The 14,463-nt window shown below is 42.2% G+C and overlaps 2 protein-coding genes across 5 annotated transcripts in view; one reads left to right on the forward strand and one right to left on the reverse strand.

Annotated features, from left to right (window-relative positions):
- LOC143106665 (membrane-associated phosphatidylinositol transfer protein 2-like) overlaps positions 1-8,543 on the reverse strand; it is a 55,172-nt gene extending 46,629 nt beyond the window's left edge. For all 4 annotated transcript variants that reach the window (XM_076271053.1, XM_076271055.1, XM_076271056.1 and 1 more), the window contains exon 1: positions 7,979-8,543. The gene's annotated coding sequence lies outside the window, so the exon portion shown is untranslated. The remainder of the gene's footprint in view (positions 1-7,978) is intronic.
- A 4,083-nt stretch (positions 8,544-12,626) lies between these two features.
- Positions 12,627-14,211, forward strand: mtrfr (mitochondrial translation release factor in rescue). The gene is made up of 2 exons (XM_076271061.1): positions 12,627-13,190; positions 13,473-14,211. Exons 1-2 carry the CDS (start codon positions 12,921-12,923, stop codon positions 13,710-13,712), a joined length of 510 nt encoding a protein of 169 aa, XP_076127176.1. The 5' UTR covers positions 12,627-12,920; the 3' UTR covers positions 13,713-14,211.
- The last annotated feature ends 252 nt before the right edge of the window (positions 14,212-14,463 follow it).

The following is a 14,463-nucleotide window of genomic DNA, read 5'->3' on the forward strand; positions in this document are numbered from 1 at the left end:
AGCTTGTCTTCATTAACTAGCATGGAGAATTATGGAACAATTTGATACATTTGGTAAAATAATTTTGTCCTAACCGAGGCATTGCATTCAGTGAGGAAGTGTACATCATCTTCTATCACTCCCTCTTGGCATTGTATACACAGCTTGTCCCCTCTCGGTTTCCAGGTTTGTCTGTGCTTACCCCTCTCAACTTCCAAAGAGTGCTCGCTAAATCTGTAGGAGGGTAGAAGTTTTTTTATAGTCTTTGATATTTGTTTTCATTTCTAGATAATAGTTAAATCTGATGGATTTTTTTCTTTTGTTTAGACAGTATTTGTAATGTTCATCTTTATATATTAGTTTTTATATTTATCATTTTTACAAATATTTTAATAGTTTTTAAATATGTTTTTATCTTTATTTAAGTATTTTATATTAGTTGATTTTTCTATTTGTTTTAGTTTAGCTTGAGACGGATTCAAGTGGATTCAAATTATATTTTGTTTTCAGGTAATCAAAAGGATCTCTCTCTGGGTTGGTTCTCCTCTGCAGATAGGCACTATGGTAACACCCCTCTGATTTTGAGGACAGTATATGGTAGTAAAATGTATGCCCTTTTCTCTATCTCAACTAATAATGGATATCTTCCCAGTTCTGCTCGGCATGCAAGATTTAAGGCATTCCTGTGTACTCCTAAGATGTTTTTGCAGAATTCCAGGTATAGTATTTCTGCTGGGCTTTTGTCCCATAGATCATAATTTCTCTCTCTCTGTCTCTCTCTGTCTCTCTCTGTCTGTCTCTCTCTGTCTCTCTCTCTCTCTCTCTGTCTCTCTCTCTCTGTCTCTCTCTCTCTGTCTCTCTCTCTCTCTCTCTCTGTCTCTCTCTCTCTCTCTCTCTCTCTCTCTCTCTCTCTGTCTCTCTCTCTCTGTCTCTGGCCCACTGGCTAGCTCCCTCACCACCTGACATGTATCCCCCCCGTGACATGTATCCCCTAGTGCTGATCCCCCCCCACGATGTGCTGTGTATCACTACTGTGAAAACATACAACACACTATTATTCAATGGATATCAAGCAAAGAAACATGGAAGCTAGTGCACACAGACAAATACAAAGAAGTACCTGCGACCTGTTAATCTGCCCCCTCTGTGTGTCCTAATTCATCTCCCGTCCTCTTACATGGCCCGACAGTGCTGAGGTTCAAACTCTGAAACTCTGTTGCAAAATAAAGACAGGCCACCCTGCATACCTGAGCACGTCTCCACCTGCGTATCAGATTGTCCACCTGTCTGCCTGCATACCTGGCTGCGTCTCTATCCGCAACCGCTCCTGCCTGCAACATTTCCTCATACCCCTGATAACCCAAACGTGACAACACACAACTACAGCGTCACCTCACAACGCCAGCCTGAGTGCTGAGGCCACCTGCCACATGAAACCATATCACCAACAGGAAACCTAGTAGCCATCAACTCAGACTCTCTAGGAACAAGGCCACCCACACAGCAGAGAAAAGCATACAGCACGTCATGAATTATGTGTTGTTGTTGTTAAGAATACACGGTCGGCCACCCATAACTGTGGTATGCAGAGACAGTTATGGGACACGTGTACTGCTTCAATGTTTTGTCCAGAACTTGTTGACATTATTTGAACCTTGCATGTACTACCATGGCATGACTTTACATCCCCACAGAGTATATTATTCTGTATGTTTGTTGTGCATTCCTGTGTATATTCAGATGCTCATGCTGGAGCATTTTCTGAAGTCCTCATCCGTGGCTCTGAGCCAATCATTCACCTACTTCATGATTCATCTTATACGTCTCCCTCCAATCACAGCACCATGGGCCATTGACTTTATATCTATACACTCTCTCTATGGAATTGACTATTATACACAAAGTGTTATTTCTACAACAACACTTTAAACCATCACATTCACTCAAGGCACGTTTAGTTTTAGCTTGAGCGTTTTTAAGAAAAGACAAGACTGATAAGGCTGTCAGATCTGACTATGACAGATGTTGAGAGACACTGTAAAGCGAGGAGCAAAGGGAGGGAAACACCTCTCTGGCTGATGGCCATGCATCCTTTGCTTATTTCAGCCTATGGAGGCCCAAGGAGGTCAAACTTCACTGTGGTCTATAAATAGAAAGGTACTATCATTTCTAGTGAAAGGGGGATGAGAGAAGAGGAGAGAAAAAAGGAGAGAGAGAAGGAAAAATACATAACTGGAGTGAAGAGGAGGAGGGAGGGAGCATGAGGAAAAGAGAACAGAGAGAGCGGAGCGGAGCGATGGATGGGTGCGACGTCACAGAGCTCCGAGGCAGCTGCCACAGATGACGATCACAGGCAATACACGCTGACTGGAGCAGGGAATGACGTGCAAGAGAACACACACACACACACATTTATACATACACATATACACACACACCATTTGTACTATAAATGGAATTAAATAATTATGTACACCACATACGTACACCCGCGCACAGTCTAGATGCGTAGCAAAGGGAGTGACAGAGAGAGGGTGAAGAGGAGCGAGAAAAAAAGGGAGAGAAAAGGGGGAGATAGAGAGGAGGAGGGAAAAGAGCTATTTTTAGCCTGGAAGAAGTCAAGCATGGTGGTGGACAGTGGAAAAGAATGAGAGGACTAAAAGAAAGAGACAGACAGAGAAAAAAACGGTTGATGAGAAAAGACTGGATTCTTGAAAGGATTGAAAGAGAGACAGACAGAGAGAGAGAGAGAGAGAAAGAGAAAAGGCAAAGATTTCTCATGAACGCAGCCTTGCAATCGTTATATGGTTACCGCATCGTTACCTTCATAGCACACCACCATGCTAAAACGAAAACACCATGACAAACAGACAAACAAACGCACACTGAAAACACACACACACACACACAGCTGGGCAAACCGGCAGTCAGGCAGCAGAAAGACAAACAGACAAACAGACACCGTAGACAGAAACACCTGCCCCATTGACAGTCATTAAAGTAGCTGAAGAACTGACATTACCACTGATATTCGACGCCATGCAGCATAACAGGAATACCCACATTGAGCTCAGTCACTCATTTAGAGAAAGGTGAAAAGACTGTGTCCAACACAATGTGTTTGAGTGTGTGCAATGTGTATGTGTGTGTTTAAGTAGCCTACGTAAGACAGAGAGAGTGAAAGACTGGGGGGAAGGGGCAGAGAGAGAGAGAGAGAGAGAGAGTCTCTCTGCGTCTGGCTGTTAAATATAGGCACGGCGTGCATAAAAGCCAAGTGCACTTCACTGAGCAGGATTGTGACAACAATTTAAACACTTAATGGAGAGACGTGTGTTTGAGCTGACCAGTGACCATTTCTAATGTCAGAGAGGCACACAGGGACAGAAAGAGGGAGAGGGAGCAGGAGAGAGAGAGAGCTGCACGCATGCACAGAAAAGCACCGCGTTATGTTCATATCCCTTCACCACATCACAGAAAAAAACATATTGGAACATGGCAGTAAGATTTGGCATGTCCCATACTCATGTGATCAGCAATATGTAGGTCTACATATTTATTTAGTTTCTCATATGGATGAGACCATCTGTCTACCCTGATATGATCAACTGTCAGAGCAGATGAAAAACATGCTGGGTTATCAGGAATCCACCAATGAGGACACACTCTTACACACTCTTGTTCTTTAGGCTGTAAAACAGAGACTTCTCCATCTGTACACAAAAGAACCCATGTTGACCACAAACTGCCCCAGCAACAGAACTCAACAGAATAGGAAGAATGATGACAACCATCAAGTATAACAGTTCGTAGTCAGTTCGTAGCCTACCTTACCTAGAGGAGCATACTGCTCTTACACTGCTCTTCATAATCTCTCTCTCACACACACACACACACACACGGACACAAACACACACACACACACACACACACACACACACACACACACACACACACACACACACACACACACACACACACACACACAAATATAAATATATAAACACGCAAAATAATGAAATGTTCTGAAACAAATGCAGTGTTCCCTGCATTGTCATCAAGTAATCTAGAAACATTCACTCACCAGTTCACATAGAGATCCAGCTGACTTTGACAGACTTCTCACAAAATAGAGAACCTATCACAGCATTTTCTTCAAACTATAGTAAACTGAAGAAGTTCAAGTTCAAGAAGTTCAAGTTCAAGAAGTTCAATATCATGCCCATCTGTTAGCCTGTAAGCTAGCTCTGTAATGATACAAAAAATAACCATTGTCCTCTCCATTGACCTGTGTGACTATAATCTCTCATCCACCACACCCTGCTCTCTGCTTGAGCGGCTCATGCAAACGAAAATTGAATCCCCACCCTCACAAGCACGCACCTGCAGGACATACGGCCTGCCCTCACCGTCCCTCAACCACAACGGTCAACTCATTTCCATGACCACTGCACTGCTGATGTACCCCTGCTACAGGAGCGCTACAGGAGCAAAGGAGCCTTTTGATAAGTATAAGTATATATACCCTTTTGATCCCGTGAGGGAAATTTGGTCTCTGCATTTATCCCAATCCGTGAATTAGTGAAACACACTCAGCACACAGTGAACACACAGTGAGGTGAAGCACACACTAATCCCGGCGCAGTGAGCTGCCTGCAATAACAGGGGCGCTCGGGGAGCAGTGAGGGGTTAGGTGCCTTGCTCAAGGGCATTTCAGCCGTGCCTACTGGTCGGGGTTCGAACCGGCAACCCTCCAGTTACAAGTCCGAAGCGCTAACCAGTAGGCCACGGCTGCCCAAAGAGATAAAGAGCAGAATTGATACCTTTAAGCACATCAGAAACATCGGTGTTGGCCTAATGTCATAAAATAAGAACAGCGATCAAATGGAGAAGCCAGCGATCATCATCAATATGTTCATTCTGAGGTCTACCAGTAGACATTTCAACAGCATAGCAGAGTTTCAACACATTTCAAATATACACAGGTGAGGTGTTAAATTCCTAGTGCTATAGGTATGGGATTTCAGTTAGCGGCCAATCAACAACCAAGCCTATTTATCATCAAAAATCACTAACAAAGCAACCTTTGTGGGCAGAAAACATCACCGAAAGGAACAGCCTTTCAGAGCATTTCACTGGAGTTATCAAGCAACAACAGTAGGTCTGCAGGACGTGACTGACTGTATGTTTTTATACCAACGTCTGTTCCCTTCCTCCAGGTCGATCAACAGTGTGTGCATCAAAACCACAACAACAATCTGGTCTCCCAGATCAAAGCACACCATCAGCACACAGCTCTGTTCCATCTGTACCGAGGGAGGCTCCTCTCCACACTCAGACGGAGTGCCTGAGCGAGAGAGTCCGATACAGAGCTAGGAACACAGAGGTCTGGTGGAAATCCTACGATAATGTTTCTCAAATAACGTAAAGCCCTTTGTAATAACAGTCCAGGGCAATGTGTCATGTGCCTAAGTCATGTGGGGACAATATAAAAGTCTTCATAATTCAGACCAAGAGCCCTCTTCAGGGTGGAAAACGGAGATGGCTTGGCGGAGAGGACCGGACAAGGTGAAAGGCACAGGAAAGAAAGCCAGAGACAGGGAGAAAGACTGTTAAACAAATCAGAAGGGGTGGATGGAAAAAAGCCATTCACACTTGACTGCACTGAGCACTCAGAGTCTCAGTCTCAGTCTCTCTCTCTCTCTCTCTCTCTCTCTCTCTCTCTCTCTCTCTCTCTCCCCAGACACACACACACACACACACACACGCACATCACGGCTCAGAGCACTTCCTGTTGTGCTGGCCTGACAAAGGAAGTGATAAACATCACAGAGTAGCTGACTCCGAGGGGAGGAGAGAGACAAAGAAAGAAAGTGACAAAACTTTGAGGGTGCATACAACTGCCTCCATATCATATGTACGCTACTCAGGCCTTTGCACATGGCATGTCAGCACATGTAGGCCTATGCATTAAAAATATGAAGCTCTCTGAGAGTGTGTGTGTGTGTGTGTGTGTGTGTGTGTATGTATGTATGTGTATATATGTATGTATGTATGTATGTATGTATGTATGTATGTATGTATGTGGAGGGTGGAGGATTGCATGAACACGTGACTTCAAGAGTATGTGTGGGTGTCCTTTATTTCCAGAAGAATTTAAAGCTGTGTTGCAAGTATGTATGGAATGTGTTGAGGTTTCAGGCTCTCCTATATGTTTGCATCCACTATACTGAGTGGCAAATCATGTCACTTTATAGCCTACTGCTGCTGAAGACAACACAAGGATTCAGCGCTCTGTTATTTTGCCTCTTATTTTCAAATTCACTTTCCTCTACCAGGCTGAAGAAAGCCTCATAACATAAACGTACAAAAACAAGATGAGTTACCCTAAAATACGTTTTCTAAAAAAGAAATGCAGCTGATTACAATGATGTATAGATAAAGTCAATCTTAAGAATTATGGAGTAACAGATGATAGGTTTACGTTGGCTGTTGAGTGCTGGCTATCATAGAAGCACAAAACACAATACCCTGGAATCTAATGAAGAGAGATGACTGGCCTGAAGAGTCTTCTTGCACCTCAGAGTGATAGACTAATGTTAATGAGGTATCAAAGGGGTCATAGTGGGTGTGGATGGATGGGTGGATGGATGGATGGGTGGGTGGATGGATGGATACATGATGGATGGATGGATGGATGGATACATGATAGAATGTGGGTGTGTTCTTGCCACTGGCATCTTGCAAGAAGCTGACCATGTTAGTCTCTAAACTACCACTGATGAAATAACTCCTCATCATACACATACAACACACTCGCACACAGAAGGTATGACAACAGCAGCAGACACACACACAGCATACACATTTAGTAAGTGCAAGTACCAAAACAAGGTACAAAGCTGGCAGTGAATCCACAAAATCAGGTACTTTTTCCAGGATATTATGAAGATACTACTGTTATGCCTCTCCTCATGCTGGCTACAGAACATCTGTCTCTCTATCTGCGCCTGTGTGTGTCTGTGTGTGTGTGTGTGTGTGTGTGTGTGTGTGTGTGTGTGACGGAGTCAGTGAGAGAAAGAGATGGGCATGTCTGGGTCTGGCCCAACTTAAGTCACTGGAGCAGGGGTAAGTCTTTGGTTGACTTTGCTGATAGCAATGGAAACAGGTCATAATGCATACAAAACAGAAAACCTCCTCCTAGAGACAGGGTGAGGGATGACTAAAACCATAAACCCAATATTTGGATAGGGTGCCTGGCGAAGCTGTGGACAATTTGTACTGCATAAATGATACAATGGAAAACAACCAACCACTTAAAGGACACAACAATGGGGCCTATCAATGCATCCAACAAGTCTTGGAGAGGAAAAACCTACACAAATCATTATTAACATATTGCAGCTAGTCAAGCTCACAGGTTTTTCTCTATAGTAAGCAAATGATAAAGGGGAAAGGATGCATCGCTCCTCGGTCTGTATTCCAGTACATTCTCGCGGTCGTGACCAGACCGCCACTAATTCGGCTACGTCATAACCGTGACAGGTCGACTGCTTTCGGTAAAATAAATGTCGTCTCTGGGAGTGACATTGATGACAACACAAGCTAACACAAACATATGCATGCATACGGATGCATGACGCCTTTACATTAATTAGCCTACCTGAATCTCCCCATTTTTATAGGCGGCGTAGACTAGGCTACTTACGGAGGTTAAATTATAAGATTATTAAACCCCATGCTGCAAACCCCTCTGCTGTCAAAGCTCAGGAAGCGTGTGTAGCCTCCCACCTAGCCAACAAAATAACTTGGACACATGTCGTGGATTCTTTTCCTGTGGTTATCCAGTGTGTCCTTTAACCAAACACCTTTACATCAAGGCAGTTTCCTAGCAACATCCCCGCTTGTTAATCAGAGATTGATGGCTTGCAAAGACCATTTCACTGAACAAACACCACCCGCGCCTGTGGTAGCCTGCCTACACACGTTGTTGAAGACTCACCTAAAGATTCACACAACGAATCCGTGTCTTTGTGTTGTCTCCTATTCAGACCCAAGTTCGTAGGCAGCTGTTTATACATCCAGGTAGCCTTCCCATTAAGGCAAGAACACAATCCTCCACGTAACAAGAAGAAGGCTGGCTTTCCGCTGTCGTTCCGTGTTACTAGTTTCTTGTCTGAAACCAACGCAACATATATACACATAGGCTATTAGAGCGCAGAGTTTCCATATTGTTTAGTTATTTATAGGCTTCGTAGGACAGATGTATCCAGCTGTAATTGTATAGCCTACTCCCATATAACACTGGTTTCCAGAACTGAGCAGCCTCAAGAACGCAAGCCGAAGCGAAAGGACGTCACGTTTTGACAGCCGACATAAGAGTCGCGTTGTAGTAGTAGTAGGAGCAGCAGCTGTGTCATTCAGTTTACTATAGCTTCACTATGAATTTTGAGAACAAAGAGTTAGCTGGCGGGTTCTGCTTCACAACAGCAGGCAAAGTGTCATACTTTCGCGATACAACAGAACGCAAAGCGAGACGAGGGCGAAAAGTCCTTGCCATTCTATAAAGTGTGAGAGCTGTCCCGCCTGTTTTGCTTGGTGCGGGCAGACCCCTTCCGTTCCGTAGTTCCATTCGGACTTGCCCTCACCCAAGACATCCTAGGTACTGTGCACCGCTTGCTGGAGTGACACAGTACTACATTGATGTGCAGACTTAACGCTGCTTTCATTCAAATTAGTCAGGTTTACAATGGCCACCTAAATACCTGATAAGAGTCATTCAGGTAAAAGTTACGGGCACATTGAAAAGAGTTCCTACGTTTTATGCTTCTCTTTGTCCTGGTGCATATGTGAGCGCTCATCACACTAACCACACAATCTTAGAAAAGCTATAGGCCTATAATACCTAATGGGGTAGGCCTATTCTTCTGCATGCATACAAATTCACACATCACATATTTGTGGAGGACTACATTTCCAAATGATACCCTACCTATTTCATGTGAATCTGTTGTAATTATTTTTCAGCAAATGCTGGTGACATTTAGGCCTATTTATAAATATTCACCAGCAGCCTTGTGAATTATCAACACTATTCATTTTGATGATTGATCACATGGGAATTTTGCCAAATAATGTCACTAGGTTAAATATCCAATCCTCAGGTCTTTGCACTGGCTCCCAGTTTAGAGTTGAATTAAAAGTTCTATTTCTTGTCTGTAAGACACGGCCTGGGCCCAAATTATATTGCGGACGTGTTTGCACAATATAGACCTGCTAGATCTCTTAGAGCTACTGATGCTGGTCTGCTGATAGTGCCCAGAGTCAAACAGGGTTAAATGGCATTTAGCCATTATGGTGCCCACTGCTGGAACCAACTCCCAATGGAGATCGGATCTGCCCCAACAGTTTTAACAAGAAATTAAAAACTCTATTATTTTCTACTGACTTTGATTAATGTGTTGACATAATCATGTTTAGTTCATTTTATTAGATTTTTGCTATTATTTACATATTTCGGTCTGCTTTTGTTCATTAATAAACATTATTTTATCATAAAATGTAGAGCCCTTTGAATGACCATTGTGTATGATAATGTGGCATATAAATAAAACAAAAATGAATTAGAACTGAAATAAAAGATCATATTTATTAATTTGTGATGGAAAACAACAGTCAAAAGAAACAATCAGACAGACATTATTTACAGAGGTCATAAAATTAAATATGCCTCTACATATTTCAGTTCTGTGAACTGTAAGTTGCATCAAACTTTGACCAAGTTGGAGAGAGTCATAATCAATTTATCGATTAGAAAAAGAGAAGCACCGATATGGAATTTTAGGGCCGATAACGATAACCGATATTTATTGGTTTGTTGTGGCCGATACCGATACAATAACCGATAATATTACTCTTGAAAAAAAAATGTGAAAAGTGATTTGGGGAAAGCATTTAATAAGCATAATTTTATTGCAGTAATTTTCCTACCACCAAATGATGGACAGAACTCATAATAGTCCTCAATAGTATGCAGTCAACAACATAACAGTAGCCTAGCCCTACAGTATGTGTGGCTCCTTTAAGTGAACCTGACGTCAGTGAATTGCGAGTGAGTGGCTAGAGAGTTTGAATCGTTTTCATTTAGGACTAAACGCTCATAAACGGCTCAGCTTGGAATAAGCTACAGTATGGCGATCAAATCAGAGTTTGTGAGGGAAACTTAGGTTTAGTTTCAACTGCGGGTAACTGAATAAAGCTGCAACTCCTCAGACTGTATCTTATGTCTGTCTACTCTGTTGCGCACAACCTGCTGCAGTAGAAATGAAAGGAGTTAGCCCCGAAGGTTTTAATAGCTTATTATGATGACCTGTCTGGAACTGAAGCACGAATGGTTAGCATATTTCTAGGTAATAATGCAAAACCCAAGCTAAAGTAATGCAAATATAATACTAAAACACAACTTAGAACTAGGCCTACTTATGTAGCCTACTCAAACTAACGAGTTGGTTTATTTGTTTCCCCGACCAGCCGGTTTGTTTATTTGTTTCCCCGACCAGCGCAGCACAAGACGGCAGAGCTCCGCTCTGTTAAGGTTAAATGGCGGATCATTCACGAGAGGATTTTGAGATGCACAGATTCCCAAATGAACGCACAGATTTTGTTAGAGTGGTGAAATACATTCACACCGCTGACATTATATTGAGGAAAAAGTATAGCCAACCAAGCTCAAGTAGCTCAGTGTAGCCAGACGGACCTTAGGCCTAAATTAGGACTTTAAAAAATATCGGCGCAAATTATCGGCCAGAATTCTGTTATCGGACCGATAATAATATTTTCATTTTTTCACTTATCGGCTAATAATATATCGGCCGCCGATATATCGTGCATCCCTAATTAGAAATCACATTTTATCCAGGAGTTTTATTTGCGAATCCAAACAAAAATTGTATACCTGTTGTACATCCCCAAATCAGAAAAAGTTGGGACGCTGTGTAAAATGCAAATAAAAACAAAATGTGATAATATCCCAATATTGTGAACCCTTAGTGGCACATAAACAGGCCATTTTAGCCCATGCTGTAGGCACTAATGCACTTCCACACCATCATAGATGTTGGGTTTCGAACTGAGCACTAAAACAAGTTGGATATGTTGGATACTTCGATAGGCCCTCTCCTCTTTAGCCCAGAGGAGTCCATGATTTCCAAAAATAACTGAACATTTTGATTGGTCTAACCACAAGACCTTTTCCCACCTCAGTCCATTTTTCTCCTCAGTCCCAACAAGCTTAGGCCCAGATAAGATGGTGGTATTTCTGTATTACGACTAAATACAATTTTGGCTGTTGCATGGTAAAGTTTACACTAGCATTTCTGAATTGAGTATCAAACTGTGTTCATAGACAATGGTTATCAGAAGTTCTCATGAGCCCATACAATGATTTTCTTTAGAGAAACAGGTCTGGTTTAAATACAGTGCCAATTGAGGTCCAAAAAACCACGGCCATCCAATACTGTTTTTCAGCTCTGTCCCTTGTTTGCAAAGATTTCTCTGGATTCTCTGAATATGATGCATAAATACTTCACAATTTCATGGTAAGAAGCATTAAAATGACATTGTGTCATCATTTGTGCACACAGGTCACAGAGTGATGAATACCCCTACATCTTTACTTCTACGAGACCCTGCCTCTTTCGGATGCTCTTTTAAGTTGTGAAACATTCCTCCTTTTGTTTTCTTTATCATTACACAACTTTTCTAGCATTTTGTTCCCCTGTCCCAACTTTATTGAAACATGTTGCTGGTATTAAATTAAAAATTAATATATATTTTCCATGAAATAGTCAAAATTGTCATTTTCAACATCTGATATGTTGTCTGTGTCCTTTTTGCAAATAAATATGAGTTTACGACATTTTCAGATTATTACATTCTGTTTTTATTTTAATTTCCCCCACATCCCAACTTTGAGGTTGTAAAATAGAAACTGAATGTCTTAAAGTATATATAATTGCATTTGCCATGTAATTTGTCATTTCCCAGCATATAGGCCTAAACCCTGCTGGCTTTCCTCATGCCTGGTTGAAATCAGACAGGAGTATTTTATATTGTTGTCATGAAGTAATAAAGACCTTTGACACATTCACTGAATGGGACACTGACAACAAGCCTTAAAATAAATCTTACAGGAGGTATCAGTGTCCCTATACCCAGCCTTTGGGCATATGGGAAATGTTAGGTAAACAATAACATCAAATCTACCAACTTGTCGGTGTTTAATTTACCAGTGGTAAAATGTAGCCTGCAATGTTGTTGCTAAAATTTAACAACCTGGGGGAAATTAGTAGGTCAGGCCTACACTTGTCTTGAACAGTTTGGCAAACTTGGATGGGATAGCAGCCTATCAAAAGTACAAACACTTCTTCCTGGAAGAAGAAGTAGGCTAGAAAGAAGAAGAAATACATTCAGCCCATTGGACTTCCTTACAATGTAAAAAGAAACATAATTGTAACATGTGTAACATCATTGAAACAAATGTAACATTACGGGATCTTTTCGTATAGCCTATTTTCGTCACCCTAGCCACTAGGTGGCAGGAAGGGTTTTATTTTTCCAATCTTGTCAAAAATAGTAAGAAAAGAGAAGGAAATGACGGACGTGTTTTATAACCGTTTGTGAAGACTTTTCAACCTAAATCCATGTGTCGAGATGTCTTTAAGAATATGTGCACTATTACACTATTGGAAGGACGCAGCAAATGTTCGTATGGCGATCACGAGTCATTCGTTTTCTTCCTAATTACCTGGCTGGCCCTAATGTCCATATTAGCCTACCATTGAAAGGTCGACCCGACCGTCTGAATGATATGGGGACGTGTCACAACAACCTTAGACAACATTTAATGTTTTATTTGTCGAAAGTTTCACTGGTCATAAATTGAGATGACGTCTCGTGGCTTGCCACTATTTCGGTGCGTTTGGGGAATAGCGAGGTCTGGACACCATCCTGGGCAATCTCGACTGAATAACGTTTCCTCAGGATGGCCACAAAGTCAGGTTGCAGGGAAGAAAATTTACTTCAACCTCCCCAACTTGAAAGAGGAAGAACTAGAAGAGCAGTTTGTGCGTGGATCTGGCCCAGGTGGACAAGCCACTAACAAAACAAGTAACTGTGTGGTACTCAAACATATTCCCACAGGTATTGTTGTGAAGGTGAGTCACCTGGCTGTCAATATTGAAGTTATTCTTATATTTGTGATTTTGGGCAAATGTCAGACCTTCAGTGTTTTGCATAAACCAAAGACAATTGGATTATATACAAAAGTAGTGGCACAGATAAGATGATGATAATGCTTTTAGTGTGCTTTCATAACACATGATAGGGGTTCAGGCTTTTTCAGTGGCTGATGTAGTAAAAAGTAATGAAAAATTCCACTTTCAGCATGGCACCAGTGGTTGTACCATTTTAACACCTACTAATCATCCCCTACTCAGTGTCATCAGACACGCTCCGTAGAGCAGAACAGGAAGCGGGCACGTGAGATCCTGAGACTGCGCCTCGACGTATTTCTCCACGGTGAGGAGAGTGAGGTGGAGCAGAACAAGAAGGAGGCTGTGGTGAGGAAGCAGGAGAAACGGCGCCAAGCCAACGAGAACCTTGAGAGGAAGCGCCTTTTCAAGCAGAGCTTGCTGGAGGAGCTCCCCCCATCCAAAGACAACAAGAACCAGGGATGAGATGTCTGACTCACTTAGTGCTGGTGTGCAACATTTGGGGACACAGACCTCCCTACAAAACATAACATCTGACATACAGCCAGATGGATCACAGGGTCTCCGTCTGTCCTGTGAAGTCTACAGTTCTTCAGACTTGTGCCTAAGGCCTCTGGGATAGAATCCAGTCAGAGTGCTCATGGATAATCTACTTATTAACATTGTGACTCGACAACAGAGAGGACGATGAGGAGCATAGAATTGTGAAAAAGGGAAATTATGCTGATCGTTAAAACCCATTGCATGCATTACACTATGGGTAAAGAATTTGCAATCCAGAATGTTGAGCAATTCCACGAACAAGTTTTGAAGAAGTAAAATGTGAAATGCCTTCTTATGTGCAGTACCGTCTGCCTTCTCAATCTGACTTTAAATGATAGGAGACAATTTACATTAAAATATGTTTTACTTATTACACTTAGTAATAAACAAGGAAATGCAAACAATTGTCTTCATTGAACTACTTGTCCATACCATGTGTGTTTGGCACTGTCTCATTCTCACTCAGCGATGCTGTCTGCAGCCTTGTGCCACATAAACCATGCAATTTCCAGAAGCCCCACAGCATTAAAGATGCAGTCCACCATTCGGTGTCCACAAAAGGTTGTTGATATTTATGCTCAACACCCAATCAGTTTGACTGGATCAACACTCCTCCGCTCCATGTTCCTGAAGCCCCGTGTTGATTGGCTGGGAGTGTGTGAACACCAGAACG

The sequence above is a fragment of the Alosa pseudoharengus genome, unplaced genomic scaffold (assembly GCF_046254945.1).
Source record: "Alosa pseudoharengus isolate Yale_2024_CS ecotype anadromous, Long Island Sound unplaced genomic scaffold, YU_APseudo_1.1 YU_APseudo_1.1_scf_6, whole genome shotgun sequence".
NCBI lineage: Eukaryota > Metazoa > Chordata > Actinopteri > Clupeiformes > Clupeidae > Alosa > Alosa pseudoharengus.

Excerpts from the sequence above, each read along its gene's own strand:
- mtrfr (XM_076271061.1), top strand. The coding sequence starts at position 12,921 with ATGACGTCTCGTGGCTTGCCACTATTTCGGTGCGTTTGGGGAATAGCG. Across the intron at positions 13,191-13,472 it reads CCACAGGTATTGTTGTGAAG|TGTCATCAGACACGCTCCGT; the intron begins GTGAGTCACCTG and ends TCCCCTACTCAG.